General features: G+C 47.1%; 2 protein-coding genes across 2 annotated transcripts in view; one reads left to right on the forward strand and one right to left on the reverse strand.

Moving 5' to 3' along the window:
* The window catches only part of CAMKMT (calmodulin-lysine N-methyltransferase), a 471,234-nt gene extending 455,263 nt beyond the window's left edge, over nucleotides 1-15,971 (reverse strand). Inside the window, exon 1 of the mRNA XM_044291474.1 lies at nucleotides 15,778-15,971. Within this exon, the coding sequence (XP_044147409.1) occupies nucleotides 15,778-15,903 (126 nt within the window). The 5' untranslated portion in view covers nucleotides 15,904-15,971. The remainder of the gene's footprint in view (nucleotides 1-15,777) is intronic.
* A 138-nt stretch (nucleotides 15,972-16,109) lies between these two features.
* PREPL (prolyl endopeptidase like) overlaps nucleotides 16,110-18,137 on the forward strand; it is an 83,511-nt gene continuing 81,483 nt past the window's right edge. Inside the window, exon 1 of the mRNA XM_044290161.1 lies at nucleotides 16,110-16,134. The gene's annotated coding sequence lies outside the window, so the exon portion shown is untranslated. The remainder of the gene's footprint in view (nucleotides 16,135-18,137) is intronic.

Here is an 18,137-nt window from a genome sequence, read left to right on the forward strand (position 1 = left end):
CCTAATGCAGGCATGCCGTGTGAAGGACCGCCCCTCTGTCTTCCTAGCCAGAGACAGACAAGCCCTAGCAACGGTCTTTTAAGGGAGCAGTGGAAAGGGACAGAGGACATTAATGAAAGCTGTTATTATAAGGTAATTACAGATCTTTTGACAATTATTGACAGACTAACTAAGGTATACATGTCTAGTTCTAATAAACTAGCAAAAAAATAATAAAAATATGACCGTTACCCTTTAAATCTAATTGTGGCTCAGACCCAGTATGCGATTCCTGTAATACGACTTTAGTGCTGTTCCATCAGCGCTTCTGTCACCCATCAGTAACTATTTTGAAGCCATGGCCTTGAAATCCAACCAGGAAAGTCCATATTTCCTAGATGATCCAGTTCTCTAGTGAGAAATGAAAATCTTTCGGATAGGTCATCAATAACAGATTGTTGGGGTCTGCCCCCCCCCCCCCCTTTTCACTCGAATGGGAGCTGACCTGCAGTACCCCAGCACAGCCACTACAAAGTGGACAGAGCCTTCTGCTTCCAGTCCCATCTACTATACAATTTCAGTGCCTGCTGATAACAGCTGATCAGAGGGGGTGCCAGGTGTCGGACCCCCACCAATCTGATACTGATTACCTATATGGAGGATGTAAAAGTTGGAATACCACTTTCAAAGAACTTGAATGGCCTGCACCCAGCCCTGCCCTCAAAGATTTTGGGATGAACTAGAATGTCAAGATGTTCAACACCAATGCAATGCAATCGGCTCAAAACACATAAAAAATTACACTGCAAAAACGAGACACTCAAAAAAGACATACAGCAACACCAGACCCACAGATCATCTTCTTCAAACGTATGAAGCGCTCTGCCCTATCAGAGATTACTGTCTGTTGAGTGAGTAGTCTACACGAAACCCGGTATTAATCCCTCTATTACCATCATTCCTGCTCTATTACCACAGACCACTAACCCCTTCACTATCCTATGCCACCACAGAAGCTGGCATAACCCCTTCTCCAGCTTAGATGACCAAGGAAGCTGGCATTACCCTTCTACAACCTAGACTACAGGGGAGTGCAATCTTTGCACTGTAACAGAGCGATCTTTGCTCAAAGGATGTCGCGCCCAAGATCGCCGTGCAGCCCCAGACTATTTCAGCGGTCTGTGACTTATCTGCCATTGTCAAGTGGTTTCTGAGAACGTATTAATCCTGGCAGTGTGCGCCAGATTCAGGCACTGCCAGCTTATTCACGGGCTCCCGCTTGGCTGATGACTGACTCTTTTCTTATATGAAAAGGCTGCAGCAGGTGGGGTCGGAGCTCATAAATAAACTGGACTCATCTCTTTGACTACTCTCCAGTGAAAGCTGCCAAAATTACACAGTAATTTCCTCGGAAAACACACAATAGTAGATAAGTGTCAGACCACTGAAATTAGCATGTCTGTCGCTGCTTTATGCTGCCTCACATCTGGACTACAATCCAGCACCAACTCTGCTCACATCTGGACTGCAATCCAGCTCCGCCCCTGCTCACATCTGGACTGCAATCCAGCTCCGCCCCTGCTCACATCTGGACTGCAATCCAGCTCCGCCCCTGCTCACATCTGGACTAAGATCCAGCTCCGCCCCTGCTCACATCTGGACTACAACCAGCTCCGCCCTGCTCACATCTGGACTACAACCAGCTCCGCCCCTGCTCACATCTGGACTACAACCAGCTCCGCCCCTGCTCACATCTGGACTACAACCAGCTCCGCCCCTGCTCACATCTGGACTACAACCAGCTCCGCCCCTGCTCACATCTGGACTACAACCAGCTCCGCCCCTGCTCACATCTGGACTACAACCAGCTCCGCCCCTGCTCACATCTGGACTACAACCAGCTCCGCCCCTGCTCACATCTGGACTACAACCAGCTCCGCCCCTGCTCACATCTGGACTACAACCAGGTCCGCCCCTGCTCACATCTGGACTACAACCAGCTCCGCCTCTGCTCACATCTGGACTACAACCAGCTCCGCCTCTGCTCACATCTGGACTACAACCAGCTCCGTCCTCTGCTCACATCTGGACTACAACCAGCTCCGCCTCTGCTCACATCTGGACTACAACCAGCTCCGCCTCTGCTCACATCTGGACTACAATCCAGCTCCACCCCTGCTCACATCTAGACTACAATCCAGCTCCACCTCTGCTCACATCTACGGTCGCCATATTCATATGTACATGACTGTCCTACACGTCCTGTAATTGCACTGGATCATGATTTTCATATGATAAAATACTATTAAAACGTAAAATGTTCTACTTTTTGATTACAACTAACAAGTCCTTGCTGGCACCAGCAATAACGGTGTGTGGTACTCCACATTCAACAGTCTGCTCACATCTGGACTACAATCCAGTTCCGCCTCTGCTCACATCTGGACCACAATCCAGTAGGTGCTGGTTCTTAAATTTGCTGCCACTGGACTAATCACATCCAAACACATCCAGAGCGCACTTCACTCCACGGAGGCTAGAGATCCCTTGATAAAGGTTGTTATCCGATCGAAACATTGGGACTAGGGATGAGCGAACTCGAACTGTATAGTTCGGGTTCGTACCGAATTTTGGGGTGTCCGTGACACGGACCCGAACCCGGACATTTTCGTAAAAGTCCGGGTTCGGGTTCGGTGTTCGTCGCTTTCTTCGCGCTTTTGTGACGCTTTCTTGGCGCTTTTTGAAAGGCTGCAAAGCAGCCAATCAACAAGCGTCATACTACTTGCCCCAAGAGGCCATCACAGCCATGCCTACTATTGGCATGGCTGTGATTGGCCAGAGCACCATGTGACCCAGCCTCTATTTAAGCTGGAGTCACATAGCGCCGCCCGTCACTCTGCTCTGATTAGCGTAGGGAGAGGTTGCGGCTGCGACAGTAGGGCGAGATTAGGCAGATTAACTCCTCCAAAGGACTTGATTAACTGATCGATCTGCAGCTGTGGATCATTGAGCTGCTGATCCTCAATTGCTCACTGTTTTTAGGCTGCACAGACCGTTTGTCAGTCTCATTTTTCTGGGGTGATCGGCGGCCATTTTGTGTCTTGTGGTGCGCCAGCACAAGCTGCGACCAAGTGCATTTAACCCTCAATGGTGTGGTTGTTTTTTGGCTAAAGCCTACATCAGGGTGAAGCTGTCACACCAAGTGCATTTAACCAGCAATAGTCTGTTCATTTTTTGGCCATATACAAAATCAGGGGCAAGCTGCGCCTGTCACCAAGTGCATTTAACCCTCAATGGTGTGGTTGTTTTTTGGCTAAAGCCTACATCAGGGTGAAGCTGTCACACCAAGTGCATTTAACCAGCAATAGTCTGTTCATTTTTTGGCCATATACAAAATCAGGGGCAAGCTGCGCCTGTCACCAAGTGCATTTAACCCTCAATGGTGTGGTTGTTTTTTGGCTAAAGCCTACATCAGGGTGAAGCTGTCACACCAAGTGCATTTAACCAGCAATAGTCTGTTCATTTTTTGGCCATATACAAAATCAGGGGCAAGCTGCGCCTGTCACCAAGTGCATTTAACCCTCAATGGTGTGGTTGTTTTTTGGCTAAAGCCTACATCAGGGTGAAGCTGTCACACCAAGTGCATTTAACCAGCAATAGTCTGTTCATTTTTTGGCCATATCCCAGTCTAATTCTGTCACTAAATCCATACCGGTCACCCAGCGCCTAAATACTAGGCCTCAAATTTATATCCAGCTAAATCTGTCCCTAGTGCTGTAGCTGGGCGAGTTATTTAGTGTCCGTTCAAGCACATTTCTTGTTCTGGGTTGAAGTACAATTCCCAATTTAGCAATTTCATAATTTAGTGGTTCCTGCTATATCAGAGCTCTTTGAAATCTATCCCAAAAAGGGTATATAATATTGAAGGTGCACATAGGGTCATTCAGAGTAACTTCACACACACCCGCTACTGTGTATTTCCAAGTCTAATTCTGTCACTAAATCCATACCGGTGACCCAGCGCCTAAATACTAGGCCTCAAATTTAATTCCCTCTAAATCTCTCGTTACCCACCGCTGTACTGTTGTTGCTGGGCAAGATATTTAGTGTCCGTCAAAGCACATTTTTTGTTCTGGGTTGAAGTACAATTCCCAATTTAGCAATTTCATAATTTAGTGGTTTCTGCTATATCAGAGCTATTTGAAATCTATCCCAAAAAGGGTATATAATATTGAAGGTGCACATAGGGTCATTCAGAATAACTTCACACACACCCGCTACTGTGTATTTCCAAGTCTAATTCTGTCACTAAACCCATACCTGTCACCCAGCGCCTAAATACTAGGCCTCAAATTTAAATCCCTCTAAATCTCTCGTTACCGTTGTCCTGTTGTAGCTGGGAAAGTTATTTAGTGCCCGTCAAAGCACATTTTTTGTTCTGGGTTGAAGTACAATTCCCAATTTAGCAATTTCATAATTTAGTGGTTCCTGCTATATCAGAGCTATTTGAAATCTATCCCAAAAAGGGTATATAATATTGAAGGTGCACATAGGGTCATTCAGAATAACTTCACACACACGCTTCTGTGCATTTCTAAGTCTAATTCTGTCACTAAATCCATACCGGTGACCCAGCGCCTAAATACTAGGCCTCAAATTTAATTCCCTCTAAATCTCTCGTTACCCACCGCTGTACTGTTGTTGCTGGGCAAGATATTTAGTGTCCGTCAAAGCACATTTTTTGTTCTGGGTTGAAGTACAATTCCCAATTTAGCAATTTCATAATTTAGTGGTTTCTGCTATATCAGAGCTATTTGAAATCTATCCCTAAAAGGGTATATAATATTGAAGGTGCACATAGGGTCATTCAGAATAACTTCACACACACCCGCTACTGTGTATTTCCAAGTCTAATTCTGTCACTAAATCCATACCGGTGACCCAGCGCCTAAATACTAGGCCTCAAATTTAATTCCCTCTAAATCTCTCGTTACCCACCGGTGTACTGTTGTTGCTGGGCAAGATATTTAGTGTCCGTCAAAGCACATTTTTTGTTCTGGGTTGAAGTACAATTCCCAATTTAGCAATTTCATAATTTAGTGGTTTCTGCTATATCAGAGCTATTTGAAATCTATCCCTAAAAGGGTATATAATATTGAAGGTGCACATAGGGTCATTCAGAATAACTTCACACACACCCGCTACTGTGTATTTCCAAGTCTAATTCTGTCACTAAACCCATACCTGTCACCCAGCGCCTAAATACTAGGCCTCAATTTAAATCCCTCTAAATCTCTCGTTACCGTTGTCCTGTTGTAGCTGGGAAAGTTATTTAGTGCCCGTCAAAGCACATTTTTTGTTCTGGGTTGAAGTACAATTCCCAATTTAGCAATTTCATAATTTAGTGGTTCCTGCTATATCAGAGCTATTTGAAATCTATCCCAAAAAGGGTATATAATATTGAAGGTGCACATTGGGTCATTCAGAATAACTTCACACACACGCTTCTGTGCATTTCCAAGTCTAATTCTGTCACTAAATCCATACCGGTGACCCAGCGCCTAAATACTAGGCCTCAAATTTAATTCCCTCTAAATCTCTCGTTACCCACCGCTGTACTGTTGTTGCTGGGCAAGATATTTAGTGTCCGTCAAAGCACATTTTTTGTTCTGGGTTGAAGTACAATTCCCAATTTAGCAATTTCATAATTTAGTGGTTTCTGCTATATCAGAGCTATTTGAAATCTATCCCTAAAAGGGTATATAATATTGAAGGTGCACATAGGGTCATTCAGAATAACTTCACACACACCCGCTACTGTGTATTTCCAAGTCTAATTCTGTCACTAAATCCATACCGGTGACCCAGCGCCTAAATACTAGGCCTCAAATTTAATTCCCTCTAAATCTCTCGTTACCCACCGCTGTACTGTTGTTGCTGGGCAAGATATTTAGTGTCCGTCAAAGCACATTTTTTGTTCTGGGTTGAAGTACAATTCCCAATTTAGCAATTTCATAATTTAGTGGTTTCTGCTATATCAGAGCTATTTGAAATCTATCCCTAAAAGGGTATATAATATTCAAGGTGCACATTGGGTCATTCAGAATAACTTCACACACACCCGCTACTGTGTATTTCCAAGTCTAATTCTGTCACTAAATCCATACCGGTCACCCAGCGCCTAAATACTAGGCCTCAAACGCAGCCGCCTGTCTACAGCCAATGTGGACAAGCTGACGTTCATAAAAATGAACCAGGCATGGATCCCACAGGATCTGTCCGTCCCTTGTCCAGATTAGACATTAACTACCTCCCCTTAACCATATATTATTGGACTCCAGGGCACTTCCTCATTCAATCCTATTTTTATTTTCATTTTACCATTATATTGCGAGGCTACCCAAAGTTGAATGAACCTCTCCTCTGTCTGGGTGCCGGGGCCTAAATATATGCCAATGGACTGTTCCAATGTTGGGTGATGTGAAGCCTGATTCTCTGCTATGACATGCAGACTGATTCTCTGCTGACATGAAGCCAGATCCTCTGTTACGGGACCTCTCTCCTCTGCCTGTGTGCTGGGCCTAAATTTATGAAAATTGACTCTTACAGTGGTGGGTGACGTGAAGCCTGATTCTCTGCTATGATATGAAGACTGATTCTCTGCTGACATGAAGCCAGATTGTCTGTTACGGGACCTCTCTCCTCTGCCTGGGTGCTGGGCCTAAATATATGCCAATGGACTGTTGCAGTGGTGGCTGACGTGAAGCCTCATTCTCTGCTATGACATGCAGACTGATTCTCTGCTGACATGAAGCCAGATTGTCTGTTACGGGACCTCTCTCCTCTGCCTGGGTGCTGGGTAGTGTTGAGCGCGAATATTCGAAAAGCAAATTTTTTTCGCGAATATCGCAACTTCGCGATTTCGCGAATATTTCGATTATAGTGCTATATATTCGTAAAAACGAATATTCGTTTTTTGTTTTTCCCCCCCCCCACAAAATTACAGTACACATATAATTGATTGTTTCCCAAAGGTCCAACAGCTCAGATCTTACTCACATTGCCTAGAAAGTGATTGAGGCGCGAATCTTCGTAAGGCGATTTTATTAGCGCACATGCGAATATCGGCACGTCCCAGAACAGAGGCAAAGGGCTTTGCATTCATACATTAGTGAATTGAGTTGCGAATCTTCGTAAGGCGATTTTATTAGCGCACATGCGAATATCGGCACGTCCCAGAACAGAGGCAAAGGGCTTTGCATTCATACATTAGTGAATTGAGTTGCGAATCTTCGTAAGGCGATTTTATTAGCGCACATGCGAATATCTACACTTGTCCCAGAACAGAGGCAAAGGGCTTTGCATTCATACATTAGTGATTGAATTGAGCTGCGAATCTTCGTAAGGCGATTTTATTAACGCAAATGCAAATATCTACACTTGTCCCCAGAACAGAGAGGCAAAGGCCTGTGCATTCATATAGTATAGCACCATATTCGCGAATACGTAGAACTTCGTAAAATTCGATTTACGAATATTCGTATTTTTTATTTTACTTTCCACCTTACAGATTACATTGATCTGTACTCTGTCAACTACTGTCATCACCCCCCACTGTATCTCGATTGATTCCCAAAAGTCTCACATTCCCTAGAAAGTGATTGAGTTGCGAATCTTCGTAAGGCGATTTTATTAGCGCACATGCGAATATCTACACTTGTCCCAGAACAGAGGCAAAGGGCTTTGCATTCATACATTAGTGATTGAATTGAGCTGCGAATCTTCGTAAGGCGATTTTATTAACGCAAATGCAAATATCTACACTTGTCCCCAGAACAGAGAGGCAAAGGCCTGTGCATTCATATAGTATAGCACCATATTCGCGAATACGTAGAACTTCGTAAAATTTGATTAACGAAAATTCGTATTTTTTATTTTACTTTCCACCTTACAGATTACATTGATCTGTACTCTGTCAACTACTGTCATCACCCCCCACTGTATCTCGATTGATTCCCAAAAGTCTCACATTCCCTAGAAAGTGATTGAGGTGCGAATCTTCGTAAGGCGATTTTATTAGCGCACATGCGAATATCTACACTTGTCCCAGAACAGAGGCAAAGGGCATTGCATTCATACATTAGTGATTGAATTGAGTTGCGAATCTTCGTAAGGCGATTTCATTAGCGCACATGTGAATTTTGCATAGCATATGTATTATGCGATGCGAAAATTCGAATTATCGCATATGCGAAATAATAACGAATTTGAATAATCGCGAATATTTTACGAATATTCTTTCGAATATTCACAAAATTTCGCGAATTCGAATATGGGACATGCCGCTCAACACTAGTGCTGGGCCTAAATTTATGACAATGGACTGTTGCAGTGGTGGGTGACGTGAAGCCTGATTCTCTGCTATGACATGCAGACTGATTCTCTGCTGACATGAAGCCAGATTGTCTGTTACGGGACCTCTCTCCTCTGCCTGGGTGCTGGGCCTAAATATATGCCAATGGACTGTTGCAGTGGTGGCTGACGTGAAGCCTCATTCTCTGCTATGACATGCAGACTAATTCTCTGCTGACATGAAGACAGATTCTCTGTTACGGGACCTCTCTCCTCTGCCTGGGTGCCGGGGCCTAAATATCTGAGAATGGACTGTTCCAGTGGTGGGTGACGGGAAGCCAGATTCTCTGCTATGGAACCTCTCTCCAATTGATTTTGGTTAATTTTTATTTATTTAATTTTTATTTTTATTCATTTCCCTATCCACATTTGTTTGCAGGGGATTTACCTACATGTTGCTGCCTTTTGCAGCCCTCTAGCTCTTTCCTGGGCTGTTTTACAGCCTTTTTAGTGCCGAAAAGTTCGGGTCCCCATTGACTTCAATGGGGTTCGGGTTCGGGACGAAGTTCGGATCGGGTTCGGATCCCGAACCCGAACATTTCCGGGATGTTCGGCCGAACTTCTCGAACCCGAACATCCAGGTGTTCGCTCAACTCTAATTGGGACGGGACTACTTATATGGCCTGATACAGTGGCATATACTCTGGATATACAAAATGATGTAAAACTGCACATGATGAATTAAAACAGGGCTCGACAAATTTCCTTTGAATCTAGGAGCCAGCTAAAAAGGTTAGGAGCCAGTTTTTTTTAACCTCATAAGGCTGCATTCACACGTCCGTGGTGTGTTGCGGACCAGCGAATTGCAGGTCCGCAACACACCAGCCCGTCACCCCCATAGAAATGCCTATTCTTGTCCGCAAGCTACGGACAAGAATAGGACATGCTCTATCTTTTTGCGGAGTTGCAGACCGCAAATTCGGATGCGGACAGCACACTGTGTGCTGTCCGCATCCATTCCGTCCCCATAAAGAATGAATCTGTCCTCATGTGTAAGGGGCGCCCCAGACGCCATTACAGCTGCTGGTCCCTCAGCCACTTGTCCCTCTCCAGCACCTCCCGGTCTCATTCCCTGGCCCTATCTGACATATGCAAAGCAGCTCACCAGGGGCGTACAAAGAAATCATTGGGCCCCATAGCGAGAATTTGAATTGGGCCCCCATGCCCTGTTCTTAGCCCCTCTGACTACACACACGACTCACCTACTTATGCTGGAACCCAACAGATCCCATTATAATGAATGCAATAAAGTGGGTGCTGGCATTGTTTGGCATATGGCGGACACAGCGATTCAGGTAATTCTGCTCCTTTGCTAGAATAGAATACCAGAATCTGATCACAAAAGTTCACACCCAATTAACTGTGCCGGCTGATTATTATATAGTGTGCCTCTCATGAACTGTTCCTGCTGTGCTGCTTATTATATAGTGGCGCACTATATAATAGGCAGCACAGCAGACATAGCTCATGGGGGGGCGGCTATGGTGGCGCACTATATAATAAGAAGCACACCAGACACAGTTCATGAGGGAGGGAAGGCGGCTATGGTGTCACACTATATAATAGGCAGCACAGCGGCAAGCACAGTTCAAAATAGTGGTGGCTTGGTGCACATAAGCAGACAGCAAGCACAGTTCATAAGGAGGAGCCATGGTGCCACCATAGCCCCCCTTTATGAACTGTGCCAGTGCCACCTTAGCCCCTCCATATGGACTGTGCCTGCTGTCTGCCCCCAACTCTGAACTTTGGCATTTCAGTGCACACTGCTGCTAACTTACTGTGTACTTGCTGTTGCTGTCACTGTGTGGCATAGCGGCAGGCAGAGTAGATCTTCAAACAAACTGAATCCTGGAGGAGACGATAAGTCACTCTCTCTGCAGGATGACTGGTGTCTGGAGGGTGATGCTGGTTCGCGGTCACGGCAGTCAGGTCAGGTCACAGCAAGGCCAGCAGCAACAATAGTCCCGCAGCACAGCCGGCTCAAGTTCCTCTGCTGGGTGCACGGCTAGCTAGCAAATCAACCAGCACCCAGCGGACAGAAGTGCTCTAGGCTGCAAGCAGGGACTGTGACTGCCAGCGGAACATGGACTGTGTAAGGGGCCCATTAAAACACAGGGGAAGCAGGGAGAAAAAAACACATGCCCCGAACCATAGACAGGAACTCTGAGCAACCATTTTTATTTAGTTAAATTATGGGTTCGGGTCTATTCACAGCCGGGCCCCCTTCCCCCATGGGCCACATAGCAGCTGCGTGGTCTGCCTCTATTGTCGGTACACCAATGCAGCTCACCTTGTTCTGCAGTCACACAGAGTACAAGGAGATAAGGAAGGACCAGGACAGACTGTGCGAGTAGCGGTCCTCTTAACTGCAGTGAGCCTGAGGCAGTAGCGATCCTCTTTACTGTTGTCTGTGGCGGGAAGCGGGAGGGGCGGACCTACCAGACGCGGACTCGTGCGTGACGCCGCGTCTACTGTGAACTTAAAGAGATACTGCGCCCGTCTGACTGCTGGAGTGCTGGGCCTATTTTGCATTATATTTTCATGCCATGGCAAATACCCAAGGCGCCAGGACCAAATTCCTGGTCGCCATGGCGACCTGGCGCCCGGGATTTGTCGAGCCCTGAATTAAAAGCATCACTTAAATTGTGCTGTAGCGTTTTCCATATGACTGGACTAATCACATCCATAAATGGAGATAAAAATGAAACAACACTCCAGATTTTTTGCTGAAAACACTTAACTACTTACCGCACACATAACGCCGATAGGCGTCCGGGCGGCGGCAGTCTCAGGCTCAGCGACGCCTATTGGCGTCATCTCGTGTGAGCCGAGATTTTCTGTGAACACGCGCTCATAGGAGCGCGCGTTCACAGGATCGCGCAGTTCAGAAATTCATCTGCAGCCTGCCGGCCGCGATCATTGGCTGGCAGGCTGTAGATTTTTAAAATAACCAATCAAATAGGTATATCAGATGCTATTTTGTAAATAGCGTCTGATATACCTGCTACCTGCTCCTCTGGTGGTCCCTTTTGCTTTGATCGACCACCAGACACAGGCAGCTCTGTAAGTAGCACTAATCACCACACACACATTACACCCCCCCCCCCCTGTCACTTATTAACCCCTGATCACCCCCTTGTCATTGATCACCCCCCTGTAAGGGTCCCTTATCACCGCCAGTTACTTAGCTACTTGTTAGGTAGTTTAGCGCCCAGCCCACTGCACCGCAGTCACGGATTAGTCGCTGATTAGCGTCATCGCTGTCGCTAATCAGCACTAGTACTATATAGTATCTGTAAGTGATCAATACTGATCGCAATCAGATCTATATCAGTACATTAGGGTCACCTTAGGCTCTACAAAAAACGCAGTGTTCGCCCGATCAGGCCTGATCTTGTGCCCACACTTGCGTTCAGTCCGCCCCACCGCAATGACAGAATTTTTATTTTTTTCAGATTTGCAAAAACACCGTAAAATTGCTGCGGCGCTATAAAGATCAATTTTGAGCTTTCTGGATCTTTATTAGCGATCGCAGCTTTACTTCCCAAGCACTCCTTTTTACTAAGCAGGTTTGCTCTTTTTCCTGGGTAGTCTCAGAGAAATACCCCCTAAATTTAGTTAGCCCAAAATGTCAAACAAGGGGTATTCCGCTGAAGAGGCCTACAGGATTCTGACCGTGATGGATGAAAGCGATGGGGACGCCTTATCCGCTGAATCCAGTGGTTCAGAATATGAACCTGTAGACAGCAGTGGCACTCTAACGGCTAGTGAGGATGACGAGGTAGAGGTCCCTGCTACGGCCAGACGTACCCGATCCCATGTAAGAGTTCTGCCTACCCCGCATGATGAGCCTCATTTGCAGCAGAGTGGTGCCAGCGCTGATCTTTTTTATGGTGCGGCATACACCAGCAGCGCAGCACACCCTGGACCTTCTACCAGCACTGCCGTATTCCCTGGTGAAGTGGCGAGCACCAGAAGGGCAGTTCAAGCTGGTACGGTGGCACGTGCAGTAACTCCCCCGTCGCAGCCACCGCTTCACAGGCCCGTAGAACCCTTAGTCTCCCAGAGGTGCTGGCAAATCCTAATTGGCAATCCCCTGCTTCCGCCGCACCCGTATTGCCCCCTTTCACCGCCCAGTCTGGAGTTTGCGTGGAGACAGCTCATTTAGGATCAGCCCTCGAGTTTTTTGAGCTGTTCTTCACCGCGGATCTCTATGACCTAGTTGTGGCAGAAACCAACCTCTATGCCACACAGTATATAACCGCCAATCCGGAAAGCTTCTATGCCCAGCCTTACCGGTGGAAACCAGTCACAGTTTCCGAATTTAAATTATTTTTGGGCCTTATCCTCAGCACGGGTCTAACTAAAAAAAAATGTATTGCGGTCCTATTGGTCTAAAGACCCAATACATTACATGCCCATGTTCTCTGCTGCTATGTCCAGGGCACGTTTTGAGGGCATCATGCGCTTTATGCATTTTACTGACAATAAAACCTGTCATCCAAGAGGCCACCCCTATGTCCTGGCAGACGCCTTTCCCCTCTTTTTTTTTTTTTGCACATTTTTGGGCAGAGATTTTTTCATCCACATTGATCGATGTGAATGAAGAAATCTGTGCCGTTTATTTTATCTTTCAGCCCAGAGGCTGAACAGAAAAAAAGATCTTATTACCCGTATGCTCACAACTCCTAATGCTGGCCATACATGTAATGATTGTGGAGACCCTCAAATGCCAGGGCAGTACAAACACCCCACAAATGACCCCATTTTGGAAAGAAGACACCCTAAGGTATTCGCTGATGGGCATATTGAGTCCATGAAAGTTTGAACTTTTTGTCACAAGTTAGCGGAAAGGGAGACTTTGCCCTCCTAAGGCTGCTTTCACACTAGCGTTCGCTGGTCCGCTCGTGAGCTCCGTTTGAAGGAGCTCACGAGCGGACCCGAACGCAGCCGTCCAGCCCTGATGCAGTCTGAATGGAGGCGGATCCGCTCAGACTGCATCAGTCTGGCGGCGTTCAGCCTCCGCTCCGCTCGCCTCCGCACGGACAGGCGGACAGCTGAACGCTGCTTGCAGCGTTCGGGTGTCCGCCTGGCCGTGCGGAGGCGTGCGGATCCGTCCAGACTTTCAATGTAAGTCAATGGGGACGGATCCGTTTGAAGATGCCACAATATGGCTCAATCTTCAAGCGGATCCGTCCCCCATTGACTTTACATTGAAAGTCTGGACGGATCCGTACGAGGCTATTTTCACACTTAGCTGTTCTATGCTAAAAATAATGCAGACGGATCCGTTCTGAACGGAGCCTCCGTCTGCATTATTATGAGCGGATCCGTTCAGAACGGATCCGCCCGAACGCTAGTGTGAAAGTAGCCTAAAAGGTACTCATTGGAATTTGGGCCCCTTTGCGCACCTAGGCTGCAAAGAAGTGTCACACATGTGGTATCGCCGTACTCAGAAGAAGTAGGGCAATGTGTTTTGGGGTGTATTTTTACATATACCCATACTGTGTGTGAGAAATATATCTGTAAATTGACAACTTTGTATAAAAAAAATGTAAAAAGTTGTAATTTTTATTTTTACTTACAAAGTCTCATATTCTACTAACTTGTGACAAAAATCTAAAATATCTCTGTAAATGACAACTTTTTACATTTTTTATACAAAGTTGTCAATTTACAGCATGGGTATATGTAAAAATACACCCCAAAACACATTGCCCTACTTCTTCTGAGTACGGCGATACCACATGTGTGACACTTTTTTGAAGCCTAGGTGCGTAAAGGGGCCGAAAGTCCCTACCAATCAGATACTGATGACCTATCCAGAGTATAGGTCATCAGTAAAAAAAAAAAAAAATGCCAGAAAACCCCTTCAAAATCTGTAGCCTGGACAACCCCATTAAGTATATGTAGTAAAATGTCTGGAGTACTGTTATTTTTCCATTTTCACCCCATCTCCACATTTGAATTGCAGTCCATCTCCAGCCCTGCTCTCACCTGTCCTGCAGTCCATCTCCACCTCTGTTCACACCTGTCCTGCAGTCCATCTCCACCTCTGTTCACACCTGTCCTGCAGTCCATCTCCACCTCTGTTCACACCTGTCCTGCAGTCCATCTCCACCTCTGTTCACACCTGTCCTGCAGTCCATCTCCAGCCCTGTTCACACCTGTCCTGCAGTCCATCTCCAGCCCTGTTCACACCTGTCCTGCAGTCCGTCTCCAGCCCTCTTCACCCCTGTCCTGCAGTCCATCTCCAGCCCTGTTCTCATCTGTCCTGCAGTCCATCTCCAGCCCTGTTCACACCTGTCCTGCAGTCCATCTCCAGCCCTGTTCTCATCTGTCCTGCAGTTCGTCTCCAGCCCTGTTCTCATCTGTCCTGCAGTCCATTTCCAGCCCTGTTCACACCTGTCCTGCAGTCCATCTCCAGCCCTGTTCTCATCTGTCCTGCAGTCCGTCTCCAGCCCTCTTCACCCCTGTCCTGCAGTCCATCTCCAGCCCTGTTCTCATCTGTCCTGCAGTCCATTTCCAGCCCTGTTCACACCTGTCCTGCAGTCCATCTCCAGCCCTGTTCTCATCTGTCCTGCAGTCCATCTCCAGCCCTGTTCACACCTGTCCTGCAGTCCATCTCCAGCCCTGTTCACACCTGTCCTGCAGTCCATCTCCAGCCCTGTTCACACCTGTCCTGCAGTCCATCTCCAGCCCTGTTCACACCTGTCCTGCAGTCCATCTCCAGCCCTGTTCACACCTGTCCTGCAGTTCGTCTCCAGCCCTGTTCTCATCTGTCCTGCAGTCCATTTCCAGCCCTGTTCACACCTGTCCTGCAGTCCGTCTCCAGCCCTGTTCACACCTGTCCTGCAGTCCATCTCCAGCTCTCCACAGAGGGGTACTCAGCTGCATTACAGTCATCTATGAGCAGCTACAGATCATCTGTGAGAAGAGGGTGGAACCGTTTTTTTAGATGTGATTAGAGAACCTGGACTCAGTTCAGACCCTACTTCTCACATAATACCCTTTGAATCTACTATAGCGGTTGCAGTTTGCCCAAAAATAACCGGTGAGACCACCAGAGAGAGGGCCATTCTTCATGACCGCTATCATTCCGGACTATATGGATAAGCAAGGACTGCACGCCCCAACATCTAAAAGGACAAGGAAACAGTGACTGTCTTCTCCTGACCTACCAAAACAAACTGAACGCCTGCATCTTTAGTCACCTTCAGGAGCCATGTCACTCTGTGTAATTACTTAAAAGTGCTCTCCATTATTGGCTAAACATAAACTTAAAGATTTTATGACCAGGTGTCCAAAAAGTGGACTACCCCTTTAAGGAATCCCTACAGGTAGCCAGAAGGACCATAATACTTCAATATCTGAGCTTTCCATTACCTGCCCAAGCATTTTCCAGCGAGCTCTTGCAGTACCCTGTCTGCCTTTGCCTGCATCCTCCTCCTCCCGCTCTTGCACTTTGTCTTCCACCGACGTCTCTCCATCCGCCCGGCTTCTACTCTCCATATTCCTACAACTGTTTTTTTTTTTTTTTTTTTTTTTTGCCCGCCTGCCTGTCAAAAGCAACTCGGCGACTTCCGAAAACAAACAACACGCGATCCGCTACTAACCACACCCCTTACTCTATTCGACCAATCAGCGCTTAAGGTTTCATTAAATGCCGGAAACTGAAGTTTGTCTGCTGTGACGTCATCAGAAGGCGACCCACACACGTGTGTACGATAGGACTGTGGTACTGTGCGTTTTTTGTTTTTTTTTTAATCTCCTCCACTGATTTCCAGCTCGTGAGCGGCTTCCGTTCACATTGGCCTTTGCGGTTAGAGGTTCCGCTGCGTCTTCTCATGTACATTGCTGGGAAACAGACTTCAGGCTCAGATCCAGCAGTGTCTGACCGCTTCTGTAGAGCGGCTGCGCGTCCGTGTGCATTGCTTTTCCTCCATTACCCCGGGGTCCTCATGTTCTATAGTGTGTCTGTGGGAAATGACGTCCCAAATGACTATGGTCGAATTTTTCATTGCTGTAATTTAACACTTAAACGACTAACCATTCTCTTCCATTGACTTTAACACGTGACTCAGCTGGTTTTTCACAGGTTCTGCAACTTTGAGTGGTGAGAGACGCATGATGCTGTGTAACCGTACCTTTAGGGGTTAAAAGGAATGTCTCACTTCAGCAAATGGCATTTATCACGTAGAGAAAGATAAGGGGTTGTCCGGGTTAAGAGCTGAATCCGGACATACCCTTATTTTCACCCAGACAGCCCCCCTGAGGCTAGCATCGGAGCATCTTATGCTCCGATGCGCTCCCTTGCCCTGCGTTAGATCGCGCAGGGCACGGGCTCTTTTGTTTTTAATGACACACTGCTGGGCAGAAGCTTCCGTCCAGCAGTGTGTTCGGTGACGTCACCGGCTCTGATGGGTGGGCTTTAGCACTGCCCTAGCCGTTACTGGCTAGGGCAGCGCTAAAGCCTGCCAATCAGTACCGGTGACTTCACCAGGCTTCCTGGCAGCCCCATGGAGAGCCCAGTACATCACCGGATCGCCTAAAAATGCCTTTGCCCTGTGCAATTTAGCACAGGGCAAAGGAGAGCATCGGAGCATGAACTGCTCCAATGCTCAAGTCAGGGGGGCTGCCGGGGTGAAATGGGGATATATCCGGGCAACCCCTTTAATACAAGACACTTACTTATGTTTGTCCATATTTCTTCCTCTGCTGGCCTGATTCATTTTCCCATCACATTATACACTGCTCGTTTCCATGGTTACAACCACCCTGCAATCCATCCGTGGTGGTCGTGCTTGCACACTATAGGAAAAAGCTTCGGCCTCTCTGGTGGCCGGGACCATGGGAGCTCCCATAGGCAGGTGCTTTTTCCTGGAGTGTGCAAGCATGACCACTACTGATGGATTGTAGTAGGGCTGCAGCTAACGATTATTTGAATAATCGATTAGTTGCCGATTAATTTCTACGATTAATCGGGAAAAACGACAAAATTACAAAACAGAGAGGTTTATATGATCTTACTTGAAAAATTATGTTCAAAGGTCATATTAAAACAAATTGTGGACGACACTATTATGGGGGATCTGTGGACGACAATATTATGGGGGATCTGTGGACGACACTATTATGGGGGATCTGTGGACGACACTATTATGGGGGATCTGTGGACGACACTATTATGGGGGATCTGTGGACGACACTATTATGGGGGATCTGTGGACGACACTATTATGGGGGATCTGTGGACGACACTATTATGGGGGATCTGTGGACGACACTATTATGGGGGATCTGTGGACGACACTATTATGGGGGATCTGTGGACGACACTATTATGGGGGATCTGTGGACGACACTATTATGGGGGATCTGTGGACGACGTAGTTATGGAGAGGGGGATCTGTGGACGGCGTAGTTATGGAGAGGGGGATATGTGCACTGTTATGGGCATAACAGTGCACAGATCCCTTTCCTCATAACAGTGCACAGGCCCCCCTTCCCATAGCAGTGCCATACACAGACCCCCCTCCCCATAGCAGTGCCATAGACAGAGCCTCCCCATAGCAGTGCTATACACAGACCCCCCTTCCCATAGCAGTGCCATAGACAGATCCCCCCTCCCCCTAACAGCCCCGGCCCCGATGCTTGCATCTTTATTTTACCTTTTTACAATGACGCTCCCGCTCCTGTAACAGCCAGGCAGAGCGGACGGCGGCGTAACGTCACTCAATCACGTG

This window comes from Bufo gargarizans, chromosome 4 (assembly GCF_014858855.1).
Source record: "Bufo gargarizans isolate SCDJY-AF-19 chromosome 4, ASM1485885v1, whole genome shotgun sequence".
NCBI classification, from domain to species: domain Eukaryota; kingdom Metazoa; phylum Chordata; class Amphibia; order Anura; family Bufonidae; genus Bufo; species Bufo gargarizans.